At 36.5% G+C, this 21,971-nt stretch overlaps 1 protein-coding gene across 2 annotated transcripts in view; it reads left to right on the forward strand.

The window, feature by feature from the left end:
* Positions 1–4,834: 4,834 nt before the first annotated feature.
* The window catches only part of mdy (midway), a 36,147-nt gene continuing 19,010 nt past the window's right edge, over positions 4,835–21,971 (forward strand). Inside the window, exons 1-2 of one of the 2 annotated variants that reach the window (XM_067124707.1) lie at positions 4,835–5,043; positions 18,070–18,161. In XM_067124707.1, the coding sequence (XP_066980808.1) occupies positions 4,945–5,043; positions 18,070–18,161 (191 nt within the window). In that variant the 5' untranslated portion in view covers positions 4,835–4,944. Of the gene's footprint in view, positions 5,044–10,690; positions 11,190–18,069; positions 18,162–21,971 lie in introns of those variants that run through there. The other variant, XM_067124706.1, reaches the window with a different exon arrangement.

Genomic DNA, 21,971 nt, shown 5'->3' on the forward strand with positions numbered 1-21,971 from the left:
AAAAATCATTTTTAAAGGCCATTTAAGAACTGAAAAGTTTGACAAAGAAATCGAACATTAATAATATTCTGGGATAAAGAGGGCATGAAAAACAATCATTTATTGAGTGTTTTTCAATAAATTACTTTTACGTTAGAATTAGTCTTCCTGCACAGTTATTTAAGCAAGTGGAATAGTTCATCTCAGCTACGTTTGACTTCCTACAAAGTTGAACAGGATTAGACTAAAACATCGATTTACAAATGAAGGTTTATTATGATCCAGCTAGCTACCCCTACTGAATGAAAGGCCGAGAGCACTTAAGGAACTGTTATAATAATGAAAAATATGAAAAATGGATGCGACATTCAGATCTGAAACGTGCCGATTCGTGTAAATCACGAGCAAATGTATCATTTTATCATATTGACATTTGATATGAGATAGGCCTACTGACTGAGCATATGTTACTTGGATGTATTATCTGACATTTCATCATTTAGTTACATTTATTTTTATGGTATAAAGACCCTGTCCCACGAGAAAAAGTTGTGTTACAGGTCTTCAGCCATGAAGTGATAACATACTTTCCCCTTCAAGAGCGGTTAATGATTCAGGAAATCCTGAAGTACGAAATGGATTTTGCATTCTGGGGTGAATTATATGAAAGTTAAACCAAAGTGATTGACCTATGACTTTGTTACCGCCTCAAAAAAAAAAAATATATGATTGTGAAGTCTGACACAACCATGTCGAAAAAGTGGAGAACGTATACAATCAAAAAGTTCTTGAGAACAATGCCCTAGGCCTATATAGTCTTTGCACAATACGCATACGAAGAACATACAACAGAGTTGAAGTGAAACCAAGTTGAAGATAAGAGCCGGAACATCTATAAGATGGGAAGCTTTTGATTTTATGTTATCAGGAAGACTTGTGCGAAAAACCCTCTTAGGCATAAGAACAATATTCCATGCTAGGACGGATTAGTCAAACATAAACCTGAATTCATCCTCATAAAACCATTCGTTATGCTTATCGCGTATTATTAGCATAATTATAAAAGATTTCTTAGATAATGTTTGCTCATTTCTACACTAACAGTAGCAAGCCTAGCTTGTCTCGAATACCAGAGAAATAAGAGCACTGATGGTTTAAGTCCTCTAGAACCCTCTCCAGCCACAGTAGCTCTTGATGTTTCGAACATTTTGAGCGGTAACTGGATAAATTTATGTGCTGCAAATGCAACCGTTTCTCTGAATCTCTGTCCAGCTTACTTTAAGATCAATTTTTTTGTGTGATATACCGCTAGGAGCTTTGTGCACAGCTACAAGAGAGCTTCGAAAGAAAGGTGGATATTGCTGTGCCAGTCTCCATTAATATAATTGTCCTGGTTGACTATGAAAGTGTAAGCAACAGGTCAGCAAAGGCTCTCAGCTACTTCTAATGCCATGCAAAGTAAGTAGTATTTGTTGTTAGAGGTATTCGGCTTGTCAGACCATTATTCATTTGTGTCCAAAATTATAAAAATGATAGAAAAACTCTTTCGGCAACAATTAAAGCAATAGTCATTATTTCCATGCAGCGAAATTCTGCCTATTTATTGAAAGAATTAAACAAATTTGATGCTTTCATGTTTTTGTAATAAGAAAAAGCATGTATACTCATACAGTGAAGCTTAAAGCAATTTATTTGGTGGAAACCTCTTCAACTAAACTTGATTAAAAAAAAACAGAAACACGGAAACTTAATCATTCCTAAATTGCCACTGAAGCATCTTCTTCCCATTTGCCATTTAAAGGTTAACAACAGAATCCTAAGACTTGATCAGTTATCTTGCATACACTGAGTAGTAGCCTAAATCTTCATAACTCCTTGGCAGAGTACACATCTCTATCCTAAAGATTCGATTCAAAATCTCATTCGCGGTGTTAGCGTATCAACCAGTGTCTAGCAAACGAAAACGACTGAACAGAATCACTAACTGAACTGAATATAGAATTTAGGCCAAAGGCCAAGGACTGGGACCTATGAGGTCATTCAATGCTGAAACGGAAATTGACAGTAAAAGTTTTGAAAGATGTAACAGGAGGAAAACTTCGCAGTTGCACTATGAATCAGTTGGTAGGAGAGGGTGGAAAGTAGGATGGAAAAAAGAGGATATGAAAGGAGGTACAGTAAAAGAAACGAAAGGGGTTGCAGCTAGAGACCAAAGGCACGCTGCAAAGAAGTAATGCCTGCAGAGCACCGCACGAGGTGCACTGACGACACTACCCCTCTACGGGACAGAATCACTAATCGCCTTGCTCGATTAGGGAGGGTTCAGGATGCAAAGTTCACCGTATTCAACTCCCCATGGCTACGCGCATTTAAGCATTAAATCTAAAGCTGAACAACGGTACAACTTAAACAATGATAGACAAGAGTTAAGTAGAGAGAAATCAACATAACTGATGCAGTCATGAAGGATCAATGAACAAGTGAAGATATTTCGTTACCTGAGAAAATCTGCCTTCATTTAGCTCATACCGCCTTCTTATATCTCGTAATCTTATCGTGTTACGATAAGAAGATAACACGTTAAGACGGCTAGCCTATCAAAGTATATAATTATTACAATACTGTGTTTAAGCACAAGGAACGAGATTTTAGTAAAAGAATAGATTATTATTTGTCTACTAATTAAATTCAGTATAAGAAATTCACGCCACGATAACACTTTGAAGATTGTCTACAGATGATTTAATCTTAATGAATATATGGTAAAAGGCAGGAGACTCATAGATCAATCCAACAGTCGCTAACAATCATATGTACGTATTTTAGAAAACAAAGATTTCAACATATATAAAAGATATAACAGTATTCCTCAGAAGTAAAAGTATTAAATTCAGTCATATATTTGTGTGATTAGTAAGAAGGCAATGTGGTGCTCTTGTCATTTGCGCTAAGATTCGAAACTTGAAGTCTTCATCCAATAACATATCAGTACTTTCTCGTAAATTTATTGATTAATGGTGAATTATTGAACGTACTGCAAATGCACTTAAAGCATTGCCATAGGAAATGAAAAGGATATTTCGGATGAACCATTACGTTTTGTTTCTCTTCTTCCGTAGAAAAGGAGAAATACGAAGATGTGATACTTTTCATGTGGTTCCGTTGCTCCTCGTACCTAGGTACGGCCTTGGTGTGAAACAGTGAGACGACTTTGCTCTTTAATCTCTGAACCGTTAGATTTGAACTACGGAAAGTAAGCCTGCCATTTTCTCTCCGTTTTCCTTGGTTTAGGTATAGTTTGACTTTCTGACAAAATGGAAGTAATAGCAATCTTTCTTGCTATAATAATGACATTTCATTATATCGCAAAAGGTCCTCATGTCTTATTTGCTGTCTTAAGGAAACGTACAGAGCTTTATAAAAGTTTTTTTTCCTAATGAGATGCAATTTATGATAGTAATAATAATAATATTTAAGTTTTAGTATTTTGCTCGAAAATTAGGGTCAGGATGAGACTCCACTAGGACTGAATGCAAAAAAAAAAAAAAAAATTACATAAAATTTAATTGTATTTTATGAATGGAAAAACATTTGATTCATAATTATTATAAGTTAAGTGACGGATAGCACATTACTGGAGGTTATCACTTGAACACTCCTATTTTTTTTACTCTCTCTCTCCCTCAAAGGTTCGTATCATCACATTATCAAGTATATTTGTAAAAAGAAAATCAGGTAACTGATAAAGAGAAAACACATTATCACACTAGCAAAAAAAAAAAAAAGGGCAACTCTTCTGGCTTAGAGCTACTAATCACGAAGGAACCCTGATTAGCCGTTCTTTCTTAGCAGACAAACAGGGAATCACATACACACACACAAACACGCATACACACACACGAGTATATACACTCTTTTACATACATAAATCCGCTTATAAGGAAGAAAGGATATATAATAAAAAATAACTCTTCAAACAATCGAGTTGCCATTTGTTTTTTTAAAGTTCATGATGACGATGTATTCATCATAAAAATCCATGCAGTTGATCAGAAATCAATATGTCTCATAGCCTACATACGATTATTTCTTAGCGCTTTTGTCAGACCAAGCAGGAGCTATCATGAACACATGATTTTATGTGTGCATGGAAAGCATATATAGACGAATCTGTCTGTCTCATGCGGAACAACAAAAGCGAGTTGTTGTTGTTGTTATAGATTTAGCTGATCTATGATAGCACGGCCTCTTGTTGAACATAACATTAACACTTTGATCGCATGCAAACCATAGGCTTAAAAGGATTATAACGTAAACTTTCTCATTTATTCTTTGCGTTACTCAGAACTCTGCCTTGTAGCGCCCCGTCTCTTCTTTTCTTTTTCGCAATGTACCCTTGGGCTCACAATTGGGTAAATTCTGTTGCCCAACCGGAAGCGTCGAAATGACGCACAGTTTAAGGGCATTGTACTTCATTTCGGCAAGTTGCAGAGATATTCTTTAATAGGGATGCTATTTGCATAACGCAGAAAGGTGTTAGGCGACATAATGATATGAATTAATCTGTAACTTGAAAACAAATCATAATTATCCCGATATCTCGTGAAACTCATGAAATATACCGCATGAACCCGGCATAAAGTGCTCGATGACGTGCCAATAATGTTTCAATTCGTTTGACTTATTGGCGACAATAAAACGAAAGCTGCTTGAACGATGTAAGCAGCATGTATACCCACATTATCTTATACTTTTTGCCTGTCAAAGGAGCGGCAAGAAAACTTAACAGCGGGTCGAGAAATCCCGAAAAAAAAAACATGGCAACTCTCCTTTCTTGACAGGTGAATTCTAGGAGTTAAGGTAACCTTGGGAGCCAGGGGCGCTGCTGGCCGCTCATTCTTGATCTTGTTCGGCTCTCTGTCTCTTCCAGCGGCTCAGTGTCGTTAGTACCGTTGACGTGTAAACATGTCGATTGGGAAAGGCGAGGGAGATGAGGGAAAGTCCTCCCAGAACGGCATAGAGGTTGTCAAAGATGGTGTTCACGCACAGGCGGACGAGAACAAGGTAATGCTTCGAAAACCGCTTCGTTTGCGACAGGTGTAGCTGGTCGTATGCTGTAGATTTAATGCTCATACGAAGGCAAAAAAGATTTATTAGTCTCTACTGTAGGTAACGTTTTGTACCTAGGTACAGAGGGCAGTGCGTATGGCTTCTGGCAATGCGGTTTAATTTCTTCATCCCTCGATGTTTTAACATGACGAGAGTATGTCGTGGTGCAAATGTATTTATCGTTTAATGACAACTTTTCGTAGGCGATACGGTTCTTCCCGATAGCAAGATATCCTAGACTACTTGTCAAAAAAATATCATCTTCATATTAGAATTTACCAAGTTCTCGACAGTTACTTTCATTAATCGCTATCAAACACTTTAATATCCTTCCATGAAACTAACTAACAGTCAAAGGAAAAAGGTTAGCGTTAAAATAAAAAGTGGTTCATGGCCTTAACTGACGTCTGCTCCTCTAAGGGGCATCCTGAGTTCCTGACTGTGCTAATTTCTGCCTCAAGCGGAGCGGGTCGTGGCATAGGCGAGTTTCAGAGTAATACTTAAACACAATGAAGTTTTTCCTGGGCGCGTTTCCTCCCTTAGAGAGATGAAGGTTACTTGGAGGTCTCGAATAAAAAGCACATTCCTATTAGGAATGGTGTTCAATCCGATCAGACGTCATCTCGCTACATTATTATTATTATTATTATTATTATTATTATTATTATTATTATTATTATTATTATTATTATTATTCACACGTTTATTTGGATAACCAGAAACAAAGCCTTTAAATTGCTTAGTTAAATGACCTTACAGGAAAAAAGACAAATATGAGCCCGTGGGAAAGAACCATGGTAAGATGCAGATAAACACCAACGTAAATATATATATATATATATATATATATATATATATATATATATATATATATATATATATATATATATATATATATATATATATATATATATATATATATATATATATATGACCAGAGGAAAATGAAACAACTGCGTGCAAGATCTTTAGACTACTCAAAAGCATTCTCAAGCAAATTCCGTTCTTTCACTCCTCATAACCATATAGACTTTGTTTATATTCTATCTCATGTTTTAATTCCCGTGATAGAAGTCATGCATAGTATGTCATGTTGGTGATAATGAATATGGATGTTTAATAAGGAATGTAAGGTTATGTCAAGTAGGAATAACTAGGAATAAACGTTACTTTGCATTAAGGAAAACAGGACAGAGATTGCTGTAAGAATCTTGAGTTGTACACATCCTTGGTATACCTTAGGTATGCGGTAGAGGTTCAATTGAGAAAGTACAATACATGGCAGGAGGAACAACCAGTGGAAGAGCTTTATAGGTCTAGATGAGGAATGGGGTACGGGGATCAAGTGTTTGTTAAATAACGCAGTTTTTTCTTATAAGTCTGAGAGTAAAAGAAAACAGTGCATATACCAGACATGGACCCAGAGAGAGTTGGTGACAGAACTAACAGAACTGTGATGTGGAAGGTTCTGGGATGTAAGGTATAAAAGTAATAAGACAATGGCCTTTAGAATTGTAGATGGGAGAGTGACTAGTTTGGTGTAAGGGTGACTCTCAGACAACGTTGTGTTATATCTTCTTCATGAATGCTTAAAGCCTCTTTAGATAGAGTAATGAGAAAAGTAAGTATGTGGAAAAATAATATGGTTCGTGGATTGAGTGTGGAATGACTAATTTTTATAGATTATGCGGTATTAGCTAGTACAGAGATGGATGCTGTAAAGATTTGTGGAACAGTTGGTAAGTATGCATAAAAGATAAATTTACAACTGAATGCTGACAGTAGTAGATGAGCAAAGGGGGTTACAGGATTCTTGCAAAATGCTTGGGAGAGAAGGAGAGTGTCCATGGAAGCAAAAATGGAGACATGACAGGAACGTAAAGCAAGCACTCCTTTATGGAAGTGAAGTGTGGCTGCTAAAAGGAAAAAAAAACGATGAAAGCTGTTGAAATAATTAAAGAGCACACTGTACGTAGAGTGAGAAAAAGAGAGAAATGTAGAGATCTGACAAAGATAAGGTACAAAGGTAGCGTGGGCAAAACATTAGGGCAAAGCGTTTTGAAGTGGTTTGGTCAAGTGATGAGGTTGTTCTCCTTTGAGCCTGGTCTAGAAAAGGGTGTTAGGTTGACTATCCCTGTGATTTTTATTCTTGAATCTTTGATTATAATTCTTTTCTTTGATGTTCACATTTTTCTCAAATAGAAAATTTGTTTTTTGGAAACTTGTTTTGCAAGTTAAAATAAATTTTGAGACGAGCATGTTCCCTTATTTTCATTAATAATAATAATAATAATAATAATAATAATAATAATAATAATAATAATAATAATAATATTATTAATAATAATTATTATTATTATTATTATTATTATTATTATTATTATTATTATTATTATTATTATTACTCAGAAGATAAGCCCCTATTCATATGGAACAAACCTACAGGGACCACTGACTTAAAATTCAAGCTTAGGGAATATGGTGTTCATGTGAAAGAAGTTACTGAAGATAACAGGGAATACAGAAAGAAGAGATCAAATAATAATAATAATAATAATAATAATAATAATAATAATAATAATAATAATAATAATAATAATAATACTATAGGCATATTACCATTCTACAACTTTCTGGAATTATCTTTAATGCCAAGGTAACATTTTCTCTCGCGTCCAGTGTTCACAGGTGCCGATTATTATAGTGATGGACTTTCCCCCAGAGCCTCGAGTGCTCAGATATCGAGAGCATTTAATCAGATATGATCTTCACTGCCAGAGACGGTGTTATGATAAAGCTAACTTTCACACGAAGCCAGATTCCCCACTGGATGCTTTCGTAACGCGGTGCTAGTTTAGGAGGGATAAGAAGGTCTAATATTTAGCAAGAGGTTTGTCTTTCTCTCATTCATTTTGATTTGTGTAATTTTTTTTATTCCATTCATCTTCAGCGAAGTCGACCAAGAACCATATTCCTATGCAGTCCGGTACACTATGGTTGGGGGGCGGGGTGCGGGTTTAGTGTCGTCAGTGCACCTCATGCGATGCGCTTTAGGCATTACTTAAGGTTCTTTGCAGCGTCCCTTCGGCCCCTAGCTGCAACCCCTTCCGTTCCATTTACCGTACCTCCGTTATATTCTCTTTCTTCCATCTTACTTTCCACCCTCTCATAACAATTGATTCATAGTGCAACTGCGAGGTTTTCCTCCGTTACACCTTTCAAACCTTTTTACTGTCAGTTACCTTTTCAGCGCTGAATGACCTCATAGGTCCCAGCGCTTGGACTTTAGCTTATATTCTATATTCTATTCTATATTCTACTGTATGCAGTTCGGTAGAAAAAAGTCCGGGAAATTTCTTGATGCTTTCAAAGCAAAATTCCACAATGCTTGTGAATACGTGGAGGAAAAAAAAAAAAACACTATTCATCTGTCTAGTTTGGTTCTCATGACCTTGGGATGATGTAGCAATCTGACTAATGCTTTCAATGGGTAGTTTTTTTTTAGTTTTTTTTTACAATGATTTTGTCTAATCTTTGCGTAATCTTGCACGGAGAGGTCTCCAAGTCCGTCGTAAGCAGACGGTAACCTAAACTTAGTACATTTATGTATGTATGTATGTATGTATGTATGTATGTATGTATGTATGTATGTATGTATGTATGTACATTATGTATGTATGTATGATATGATATGAACACTTTTACTCTAAAACTGGAAAAGTCTTCCTTGTTTTGTTGTTGATGCTATAGTGCTGTAGCGTGGCATGCAACATTGTCTCTGGTTTTCTGACATATTTCTATCCCATTATTATTATTATTATTATTATTATTATTATTATTATTATTATTATTATTATTGGCAACAGGCCCTCTCTTAAAAAGGTACTATTGAAAGAAATCGCTGCATTGACCTTGTACACAAGATCAATGCAGCTGACGCAGCGATTTCTTTCAATAGTACCTATTATTATTATTATTATTATTATTATTATTATTATTATTATTATTATTATTATTATTATTATTCAAAACACGAGAGCATTTTAGTGAAAGAATCTTAAAACGCCATGAACTTGCAAAACTAATTCCCACAGAAAAGAAACGAAAAAGAGAGATAGATTAGAAATAAAATTTCTTCAAGAGAAAATACCAGTGGGGCTACGAACATAAAACTTTAGTCTGTCCCACGGTCGAAGAAAACAAGAAAAAAAAAAAAACGGAAAGAAAGATTTGGGTAACCATGAAGGAGACAAAGGCCTGCTTGTTGAAGGAAGAAAGTCTAAAAGCTTCTGGAAAAATGGAAGCAGAAAGAACATTCTAAAGTTTGGCAACAGAGGCAAAGAAGCACTACCTTGCGGAACACCAGATAGTATATAAACAGTAACAACTTTTAGCTGCGGATTGCTTACAAAATGTACGTTACATATACTGCATACACACACACACACACATATATAACACACACACATATATATATATATATATATATATATATATATATATATATATATATATATATATATATAATATATATCTGTATGTGTGTGTCTATGTATTTATGTATATATATGGAATGCTTAAATGTAAAAGGCAGAACTTTTTTTTTTTGGTATTCGCACGTCTCCAGCCAATCCAATCTTGAACTAGCGTTCTTTTTTACTGTATGTAAACCCCTAGCTCCACCTTCTATAACAATGTTTCTTAGCGCAACTGAGAGGTTTTCCTCCTGTTACACCTTTCAAACCTTCTTTCTGCCAATTTCCCTTTCAGCACTGAAAGACCTCATAGGTCCCAGCGCTTGGCCTTTGGCCTAAATTCTATATTCAATTCTATTTCATTTCCTAAAGACGTCTCATGAATAAATAAAGCTTTTTTTATAGATGAATGCAACCAAGTAATGGGAAAGGATTAGGAAGCATGCGTGTCCCTGCATTAACAGATATATTTCGCTTTAGATTTTTTTTTTAACGCTCGGCAGTCTGCATGCGTGATGCTTTGGAGGAAATCTGAATTAGAAGTTATCCACCTTGGGAAATTCTATAGATTTGCATAAAACTTCGTTCGACATCAACGCTGTTATACCTTCCTTTCGTTCTGTGGACTACGAAATTCATTCATTTTCACAAATGAGACAAAATATTTTTTTATGGGTTTTATGAAGTATTTGCAAAGAAAACGAACATACAAGAACCAAAAAGCACCATGTTTACAAGTCTGTATTCAATTTACTTCTTGAATGAAACAATACTCTTCCAAGGACTACAAGAAAGAAGGTTGTGTGAACATATGAACGAAGACACGGGCACTTACTTATATAATTTTTCGCCTCTGAAGTAACGCGTATCCAAACCCTTTACGAAAAGACGGGAGGTAACTGCTTTAGTATTAAACGCCAGTGGCCCACGCTCTTAAATATATGAGAAATCTTCAATAAATTCATCGAAGGACAAATAATGCAGAAAGGATTTGAGGAATCGACAATTGACAAATGTAGACGAGACGGTTATGCTGTTCAACTAGCTCTTTAACTCCTCGTTCTTCCCGCTATTAAATAGCCATACGAGGAGGGTGGTGTTCCCGCTCTAATTAGGCTTTGATTTTTGTTTGTATTTTGAGTTCTTGTCGTCGAGATTTCCTATATACAGTGGACAGTTCCCTTGGCTCGTATATAATATTTTGCCGAGAGATCATAAAATTGTTATTAGCTAAAAAAAAAGAATCGGTAACCGTAATTGGAAACATTACCGCCTTCTAACTTGGAGGGTAAAGAGCCGAAAGTACAATGTCTGTGTATGACTGAAATGTAAATAAACGAGAACCCTAAGTCATTTGGAATTTGACTGTCCTTTTGGAGGTGTGTTGTCGTCTAGGCTAAAGTTTTGACGCCTGTTCCATTACCGTGTTTTGTTTAGTAGTAGCCCGGAATTCTGAGATATTTTTTCGTGGAAATGATGTTCATTGCAAAGCTAAGAATTATTCTTGCAAATTTATTGAAGACGCGTTGCACTGGGAGGTCTCGGAGCTTCAGTGACGTGAATTGTGTTTCAGAATCCGTGAGTGACGGTGAAAAGGAGGTTTTACGAATAGCCCACAAACAGCAGGTAAGCAAGGTTTAATTTGATTCTTGGGTCACACCTCATCAGGAGGTTAATATGGTATAGTCTATAGACCTATACTTGATGACAATGTTCAGAGAGTGTTTGGTCTCGATTAGTAATTTCAACGGAAGTAAATGCTGCTTTCAGAGTTCATTGTGTTGTTACCCAACCTACAATGTTAATTTAAAAATTACAATGCTCAGTTAAATGGGGGGAAGGCTGGGCTAGTAATTAACAGGTATAGGCATAGTTCATGTTGCCATATTATACGCATGGTTTCCTTACACGTGAGCAAGAGATTTACAGTCGTCGGGGTATTTATTTTAGAAAGTCTGGTGAAGCCAAACAATTTTAATATGAATTGCTACGGCAAACTTGACAACACGTTGGACAGGCATGCATGTTCACGATAAAAGACGTACGGTTGAAATATGGGCTATTTTTCGTGTTTTTTTTTACAGATCAGTTGAGAAATCAGTGAATATGTATGCATAATGTACTGAGTACAATATATTCTCGGCTGACAGTTTTAAAAACGTAGCTCAAGAAGCCTAATATTTTCAAGGAAGTTCTCTTACCTTTCCTCATGTTCTTTGAAGGGTAGTACGTTGTTAGTTACACAACAATAGCTGATGCAATATTGCTCACAGAATTGAGAGAGAGAGAGAGAGAGAGAGAGAGAGAGAGAGAGAGAGAGAGAGAGAGAGAGAGAGAGAGAGATGATGGGCCAGATGATTGTGGGCAAGACCAACATTAACTCACACACACATGCACACTGAGAGAGAGAGAGAGAGAGAGAGAGAGAGAGAGAGAGAGGGAGAGATAATGTTCTTTTATTTCACTTGTTAGTGCTCATCTAACTGTATTTGATATTTATTGTTCCTTTATTTTTACCAATTTTTTATATTCGCCACTTCTACTTACTTGAACTTACATCTCTCTCTCTCTCTCTCTCTCTCTCTCTCTCTCTCTCTCTCTCTCTCTCTCTCTCTCTGTGTGTGTGTCTCTTCTCCCCCTTCTCCATTAGTCTCCAGTCCTCACAGTAACCTTTTGTCTATTAATTTACCTCCATCGAGCAGTAGTCGTCGTCTTTCACATTTTAACTCGCACTATCGTTTATTTACATTTCATTCGGCTTTGCTTTTAAGAACACTTATACAACATTAATAAGTTATCTATTTTTTCCATGTCAAATCCCTTTAACAATTCCATAGCGGAGAAAAACCAAAATTGGGATATCCCTGATTTATATTGAAAATGATTATTTTTTTAATCGTATCGCTTCAAATTGTGGAACTGCTTGTCTCCGTCTTTCAATCGTCGTTTGATTTTTTTGCTTTCGAGCCGTGTTTGACATCCCGTATATAGATTCATTACCGTTCTCAGGTCCAAGGTCTAGAGAGTATAGGCCTATACTCTCTAGCCCTTGCTCAGGTCTTCGCGCTTTCTCTTTGTTTATCGCCTTGGTGGAATTTAGTAGTATGGTTACTTTCTCGATCCCGGACAGGAAATTCTTTTTCCCTGTTATTAGGCTATGGCCGTTTCTGACGCAATCTTGTATTATTCTCTTGAAGGTTTGCAGTCATATCCTGTTATTAGCTAGGTCTTTGCCTTCGTAGAGCTCGAATTTCACTCTCTCTTACTTCTCGTTATTAACAACGTTAATTAGTTAACATTTATTATTTTTATGTCTGGCATACGTTTCTGATGGATTCCAAACTTGAACAAGACATCTAGATGCCAAATCAAATGGTTTGCCTTAAAGGTTGTCAGAAATTGTATGTATCTACACCGGCCGAGAAAAATAGACTAAAAGTGAGGCAGGGTTAACGAACAAGACGTTCATTTCCGTCAGCTTACGTGACATTTTCCACACGTACAAATATACACATGTACGGTACGCATTTGTATGTGTACGCACGCTTATACAATTGTTCCTAATATATCTTTTCCCATTGTTCTTCGATCATTGAAGGTAAGCCATGTTGGGTGTGGTGCACAACCTCTCAACATCGATAGGGCAGCCCATGGTCTAGCAGCCTCATCCTATAATTATAAGCTTGAAACCGGAAGCGTAATACATTCAGGCTCTTTGTAAGGTTTGTGGTCAAACAATCAAACTCGTTCAAATAATTGTCGTTCATTTTATACTTCAGTTTACGAAGTGGAGCAGGACTTTTATGTCGAGCAAAGCACAATTGTTTGCTGGGTATAGGTTCTTAGTCTCATGATACTACGTCACGTTTTCATTAATCACAAGACGAAAAAAAGAAGCTGTAAGTATCAGCTCAAAAGGCATTCTTGTGTTTTGGTTATGTATGGTGGATGACGATCAAAATCAAATAAGAATTTTTATACCATCTTATGGCATCGATTCTCTTATGATTCACTAATAGGCTGCTTTTGTATAATTTTACGCATTCGGGCCATGTGATACTTGGCACCTAGATTCAAGGTACACTTAAGTAAGGGTTTGAACCAGTTTCCTTCAGTCAGTAAGCATTTTAACGAGTAAACATAAAAATTTACAAAATGAATCAAGGTTAGTTAATATTTAGAATAGAAGGGATATACTAAAAATCTCGTTAATTGTAGATACATGCCTACACGTGCTTATAGCGTCTTGTTTCTTTCCTTCCCCAATTAGAGTTTGCTAATATGATTTTCTTAGTTCGCAGGCAGTAATTTTACGACAGAAGTCTAACCCTAAGTTCGTATCGCAGGCCACGTTCATACCTAAATAGTGAAGTTGTGTTCATGATGATGGTTCAGAAATTTGGGAGTCTTTGATTAGCAGCTCAGGTGACGTTGCAGTTTTGACGATATTGCGAATGTTGCTTGGTCGCAATAGAGGAAAGTGTTGTTGCATCAATATGAGATTGTTACTTGAGGGTTTTTGATACTTCGGTTGTTAGAGTTGGTTACGACCCTACCCTGTTCTTGTAGCAAAATTTCTTATGTCATTTGTACCTTCCGCTACCACATTCTTGTGCTGTTTCCTTCCTGTGTTTGCATTGTTTTGTTGTCATACGGAGTGACTCTGGTTGAAAGAGGAATGTACGTCCATTGACACAAACGCTAACAAACACACACAGACATATACCTATATATATATATATATATACATAAGCTATATATATATATATATATATATATATATATATATATATATATATATATATATATATATATATATATATATATATATATATATATATAAATCTGGTTCCTTTCCTTTTTGACCTCTACTGCTGAGTAGGCCTAGCATCAACCTGCTGCTTCAGCCGCGGTCGACGGTTTGAATCCCCAAGGGAGGAGGTTATCGTGAACATGTTTTCAGGCAGTATTGCCTGCTTATATAGTGTACATGAGCTTGGAGCCGTTGGGGACGGGGATTCAACGTGATCCCACGCATACATATACTGTATATTTGTGTGTATGTATGCATGTATTTCAGTGTGTGTAAGCCTGATAAGCCTTATGTGTAGGTGTATCAGCCGGGTAATGTGGAAGTTACTCAGCAAAATATGTTCTTTGCTTATCTCTCAGTTTCCCTAAAACACAAACATTATCACTGGTGTTGAAGGTACTCGGGCAAGGTACATTATGCCAACAGGAAGACCCCGTGAACTACCATGTTATCATCGTCATCGGTTTGCGGCTAACACTTTGGGACATTCTGTTGGTTTTTTATTTTTTTAAATTTATGTTTACCGTTTCCCGTTCTGTATTGTATGCACTTAATTGTTTTTGATAATTGCCAGCACAGCATACACTTCAAACACCGGATCGTCTCCAACCGGATAGGGAACAACCATGTTAGGAAAGAAACTCGGGCCTGTTTTCCTGGGATACGTTCTATACCAACAAAAATGGCACCGTTGACCAAGAGATCGCTCTTATAAAGATGAGCACGACGATGACGTTGGTAAAAATTAGGTTTAACTCTGCTGACACCGACCAAAATTAACATTTATGGAACTCGAGTGTACGTGACTTTAATATCACATTTGAGATTGATATTCATTCGAACGGGATTTTTTAACGGTGTACCGAGAAGTCTTAATAGATCCTTGATCTTGGTTCCACACGAATTCGTCGATTGGTTGCGACGCGCGTTGCATATTTGCCAGGCCTTTTTAACTTCCGTAGGTTATGAGTGTCTTACCTGCTGTAGGTCTTCAGATGTTTGTTAAAAGCACTCAGTACTTTTAATGTAATAGTGTCACAGATCTACTTAAGAATCCAAATTATCAAATGACGCAACATCCAAGAATTGCACTTGACCAAGGTTTCCTTTCCTCCATTTATTATTATTATTATTATTATTATTATTATTATTATTATTATTATTATTATTATTAACGCTTTAATGAAAATTAAAGCAGTGGCCAGTTTTGTATGTTGATTTTTGCTTATGAGATTGCTAGCTCTGTGCTCCTGTCACTGTCAGTGGCTATAAATGCAAATCTTTTATGTATATGCTTATATATAATATGTATATTATATATATAATATATACATATGTATATACTGTATTCTTACACATCGTTTCTGCGGCTCAGAGATAAAATAATGAGATATCAAATATTCATAAGTAAAGGCTTTTTTCCGGTAGAGTTATAAGTATTTTCTTTTTAATCATGGAAGAAAGTAAAGATCCTCTGACTTAAGAAGGGGTGCTTGATCTATATATATATATATATATATATATATATATATATATATATATATATATATATATATATAAACTCAAATATTATCAATGATTTCTCAAAGTTAGATTTCAGTAATATGATGCTCTGTCCCCGCCTCTCAAGTCAAAGGATCTTTACTTTCTTCCAATAGAAACCTTAATGAGCAACCAACTATACATCGATCACATCACCCCCTGGATTAGACTTATTTTACGTGGCTAAGAACCAACTGGTTACCTAGCAACGGGACCTACAGCTTATTGTGGAATCCGAACCACATTATAGCGAGAAATTAATTTCTATCACCAGAAATAAATTCCTCTAATTCTTCATTAGCCGGCCGGACACTTGAACTCGGGCCTAGCGAGTGCTAGCCGACAACTCTACCGAATCTACCAACGAAGAACCGAGAGAGAGATCCCCAGAACGACTCCTTGTTGTTGGAGTCTTAGTTGTGTTGCTCTTGATAGTACCTACTACTGGCACATTCTTTCTGATATGATAACCTCTTAGAAAGCGGCACTGTTTTCTTTCCCAATTCAGCATCTGGGGTATCCACAAACAGGGCAGTGGAACTGGAACGCCACATTGCTTTACTTGAGCTTATTTCTCCCTATGATGCTTGGTGTTTTCATGGCCTTGTAATAAATTTAACCCGCCAGACTAATCAAATGGTGATTCATTAAAATTCCAGAAAGATTTCAGGCCTCCTGAGAAAAAAAACCAGCCCCTCCTGTGCAAGATGACCTGAAGATAAAGAACATTAGGCTTCTGATTCCACCGCCCTGTCCACAGATTCCCCAGCAGCCTACAATCGGTATAACTTTGATGCGGCTTTCTAAAGGATTTTTCTGCCACGTTGAAGGGCTGTCATTAGGAGGTACTATCAAGAGATACTCAATTAGACTTCGACCGAACAGAGCATCATATGAACCCCAGAAATCTTTTGATGGTGCCTGTGATAACCACTGTTTACCCATCCTCACGGTTATACATAGATCAAAATTCAAAGCCTTTCTTGATACCACACAGAATATGTTCTTCCTTTCCACGCCGGTGAAAAGAACCACCTGTTCAACCAACTGCTCTGACCATATAGATATCACAGTAAATTTTGACTATGCCCTGCAGAGAAGACATCCCTCTGAATCCAACCCTTTTAGTAAACTAATCTTCTAGGTAGACCTGAGACGGTCCGCAAGGCTGTAACGTTAGTGACCATCGCAACTAGTGACTGGATTATCGTCACAACCAGCCTGCAAACCTCATTTCAAAGGGACTTGTAGCTTCTATGTTTGTTTTTAGCCACTGAGATAATTTTCCCGTGCGATAGGACGAAATATTAACGGCTTATTTTTATATCGCATATTTTCAACCACTTGAAAAAACTCCCAAGTGTGTGTTTAATCTCCCTGAAGAGAAGCGCAAAGATTGTGGACATTTCCGTATTAATCTTTGTCTGGCAGAAAAGGTTGTTCACTACGAAATAAAAGCAGTTGATGGATCCTTTTAATTATAATAATAATAATAGAAAATAAAAATCCATTTATGTAACTGTACCAGTATGGCTAAAAACAAAATATTAACTACAAGAGAACTTCTGAGCACCTGTACGATCCTCCTTTTCATTCGTACAGATTCTTGAAAAACTATCGTGTAGTTTCACGAGCTGAATATATTAAAGTTACATAACTGTGGACTTGTTTACTCCATTTCAAGATTCATGCTACCGTGAGTGTTTTTTAATGATAACGTTAATAATCAACGTTATCAAACTCGTTTATTGTTGGAAGCTCGACTGTCGACGGCAATTTGGCACTCAAGGCGAGAACCCTCTTGTATTAATCTGTTGTAATTTATAATTACCTTGAATTAAGTTTATTTAGAGTTCCTTAGCTGTTATGATAATAATTAAAATAATGAAAGTTTATTTAGTAAAACTGTGAGCCTAATCGACAAAGAAAACTGGGATTACCGGAAGAGGTAAATGAAAGTAAGCCAAGCCTTCAAAATTTGAACAATCATTCCAGTGAGTTCAAATGAAGTGCCAAGGTTGCTTGATGTACAACCATTTTTATTCGATACAAGAAATACATAGTTCCTTTGCATGATTCAAGTAATCATGACTTCAGAATATCAATTCTTGACATAGAATGTTCCGTTTTTTAATCGGATTTATTTTCCAGGGTGTCAGATTGAGGAGGACAAAGTCAACGACTCGCGCCGAACAGATAACCGAAGTCGAGCGAAAACTTCGACAATCACAACCCGACAGACCGTAAGTGTTGTCATTTTCTTTGTTCTTTACTTTTTAATGTTATGCATTTATAATATGTTCACGTCACCTACGTTTAACCTACGTTGTTAGCCGTTTAAGCCGCGTGTAATCTCACAATGCCCCACGGTCCTTTTTGTTAGGAAACAGAACGCATGGGCCGTGGGCTTGTTCTATAAGAATTTACGCGAACTATGAACTTTATGTATTTATGATAATGAATTTACGATATATTTACGTTGTTTCTGTAGGGTTTGCCGATGTTGTTAATTTTTGCTTGTTGCTCTTTTGTGTTTTGTTCTTGCAATGATTGTAATGTGTGAAAATGCGTTAAAATGTTGACTTATCTGGCAGAATTTACTATATAGCAGTGCTGGTTTCTCATGTAACTAACATTGCTGTGTATTTATTTACTGTGTTTTTATTTATTCATGTTTTTATTTATTCATGTGTTGATATCGGACTTTTCGTTAACTAGTTAGATTAGCCGAGGAAAAACTGAAACATTCCAAAGAGTTTACAACCTCATTCAAATAACGTCTCCAAAACAATTTTCCCTCCGTTTTGCAGCGTAGTCTTTTGTAGCTCAACTTTGTCCAAGCATCGCTGCCTTCCTTTGCTTTTCATCTCGGTTTCATTGCTCAAGTTTCAAGCGGTGAACCCATTGTCTCGTCCGGGAATCTTTAGCTTCTTGTAGAAATTGGCTGGATCAGCCTAAACAGTTAAATTTTATGGAAGTTTCTCCTTTAGTCAACATCTATTCTGGTGTCAACGCAACTGGCTCGTCCCAATAGATGTCAGCACTGTTACTCCTGGTTGTGGTTGTCAATAGGACTATTAAATGTACCATCTCAAAACCATGCCACGAAAGAGATGGAAATTTGATGTTTTGACGTCGTGACCTAAGTTCATTTTGTGTGCGTCTCTGCTCTACTTGATTTCAGCTGTCCACTTCTTAAATGTGGAATAAAAGGAGTGGTCTGTGTCAAGTGTGTTGGCTGAATCTTCGCGGGTTTTCTTGGGAGTCTTGCTCAGCTTTTACGGATATTTAATCATGTTGCTGCTATCTGTTTTGTCCTTTTTTGAAATTAGGTTTGCGTCTAGTGGCTTCCAAATGGTCTGTCCTACATTGCATAAAAGGCAAACCGTTGAATTGTTGCAGTTATATAAATGGTTCCAGTATGTGTGTAGTCCAAAAGGTTTTAGTACTTCTGTTCATTATGAACGAGGCCAAAAACCCTTTGAATTACCCTTTATATAATCAAAAGTTCAAAAACTTTAATCAGAGTCTCTCAAGTCCAGAGAGAGAGAGAGAGAGAGAGAGAGAGAGAGAGAGAGAGAGAGAGAGAGAGAGAGAGAGAGAGAGCAGGCAGGCAGGCAGGCAGGCAGGCAGGCCTAGTTTTGCCCACCGGATTCTACTAACCAACAGATAGCAAGTTTTAGGCTAAGGGACGCCATCTAGCATTATTGGTTTCGAATACAAATGTCATAAGACAAAAGTTGGGTGTTTAAAGTAATTAGGTTTAATTTTTTAATAGCTAAAGTTTATAAATTTTCTGTGTGGTTCATATGCCCGAATTTTAACTCACATTTCACTGGAAATAGCGTTGCACCATTACTTTGGCACCAGGTGTTTTGTCTACAGACCGGAAGCCTTACAAAGATTCAGCCGCTAATTGAGATACCTGTTGATATCAAGGTTAAAGAGAGAGAGAGAGAGAGAGATTCTTTATTTATTTCTTGTGAATCTGTCGAGACTGCGGCTTCAAGAGAAAAGTTTCATCTTCTGCATTCACAAGCCCGTAGGATTTCGGCGCACAGTAACTAAAATATCGTCTATTATGCAAATGTCAATTTTTGGTGAATTCTTTTTATCTGACACCTTTGACATCATTAAAAGGAGTCCGGCAAACGTTTAATGATACAAACAGGCGTCTCTCTCTCTCTCTCTCTCTCTCTCTCTCTCTCTCTCTCTCTCTCTCTCTCTCTCTAAAATTCTGTACATCTACAAAATCAACCACAGATTGGTTACAATTCTTTACGATGCATGTTTTTTCAGTCTCCAGAATCAGACCTTAATTCTCTCTCTCTCTCTCTCTCTCTCTCTCTCTCTCTCTCTCTCTCTCTCTCTCTCTCTCTCTCTCTCTCTCTCTCTCTCTCTCTCTCTCTCACTTTGTACGAACAGTGGTATGGATAAAAAAAACTATCATAGCCTCCAGTGAACATAATATCATGCGTCTCAAGGTGTTATACATCACCAAAAATATCAATGCTGGTGGTCAAACGTTCGTTTTTCTTTTTCACCCTTTTTTCAGTCTTCATTCCAGTTAACTAAAAGAACAAAGGTTCGTACTTTAGTTTATTCCTAGGTACGTTGTCCTTGATCAATTATCTTTTAGCTATTTATTATCCTTCTAACTACACCAGTATTTTTTACGAGCTGCTATTATCAATATTTTTTCGTTAGTGGTCACCATGTAATATCAGCATCCCTGGTTACGACTAAGATTCGAGTAAAGTGTTTCCCCACCATTGGTTGTTGACCTCGTAAACCTAAGATAAGATAACATTGATTAAATGACATATTTTGGTAGTCTGATGAAAATTAACTCGATCCAATATCTCCGTGAGATATCATGACTCAAGAACGCTGCAGATGGAAGACGCCGGACTCTCTAAGGTCATATGGTAAAAAGCTTAAGTTTGCCGGGATCATGTAGGTTACAGGGTAAACCTAGGTTCTATGGTAAACTGATGAAGCTTTTTGTACTTGTGGATATCCCAGGATAAAATGTTAAATATCCATAATGGCTTCTTAACTTCTCGAGTCCCTCTCACTATTAAGAAAGGCTTATCGCGACAAAACTTGAATATGAGAGGGACCTTGCTCAGTTGGTATCTCTCTGGTTCCTTTTCCTTAAAGACAATCATCAGTTTAAAGATGGCAGACAATCTCTCTGTCTCTCTCTCTTTGAAAAACACTCACAGGATGTTTACAGATACATACATACATGCATATATGTATACAATATTTATATACAACTACATATATATAGATATGTTTATATATATTATATATTTCTACTGGTCCCTTTTACAAGATATATAATTATTTTAATAATATCCACAATGGCTTCTTAACTTCTCGATCCCCCATCACTATTAAGAAAGGCATATCGCGACAAAACTTGAATGTGGGAGGAAATAAATGAAGAGACTGTCAGGATTCGAACCGGGCTACTTGAAGCTACTACAATAAGAACACTTTAACACACTGTTCTACTTTTGCAACCTACGTGGGTCTATAAAGCTCCGTAAAATGCACCCAAATTTACCCTAGAACTTAAGTGAGTCTAGTTAACATCGTATTTTTACCCTGGATATCGCAGGGTAAAATTAGAACTGTGTTTTCAAGTGTTCTTGCTGTAGCTTCAAGTAGTCCGGCTCGAATCCTGGCTCTCTTTTCATTTATTTCCCGCTCATATTCAAGGTTTCTCGTGATAACCCTTTCTTAATAGTGAGAGGGAATCGAGAAGTTAAGAACCATTGTGGATATTATTAAAATAAATATATTATTTGTAAAAGGGACCAGTAGATATTTTATATATATATATATATATATATATATATATATATATATATATATATATATATATATATATATATTATATATAGTTATTTATGTAAATGTATGTAAATAGTGTATATACTGTATATGTATGTATGTATGTATGTATGTATGTATCTGTAAGCAGCCTGTGAGTGTTTGAGAGAGAGAGAGAGAGAGAGAGAGAGAGAGAGAGAGAGAGAGAG

Source organism: Macrobrachium rosenbergii, chromosome 22 (assembly GCF_040412425.1).
Source record: "Macrobrachium rosenbergii isolate ZJJX-2024 chromosome 22, ASM4041242v1, whole genome shotgun sequence".
In the NCBI taxonomy this organism is placed as follows: Eukaryota; Metazoa; Arthropoda; class Malacostraca; order Decapoda; family Palaemonidae; genus Macrobrachium; species Macrobrachium rosenbergii.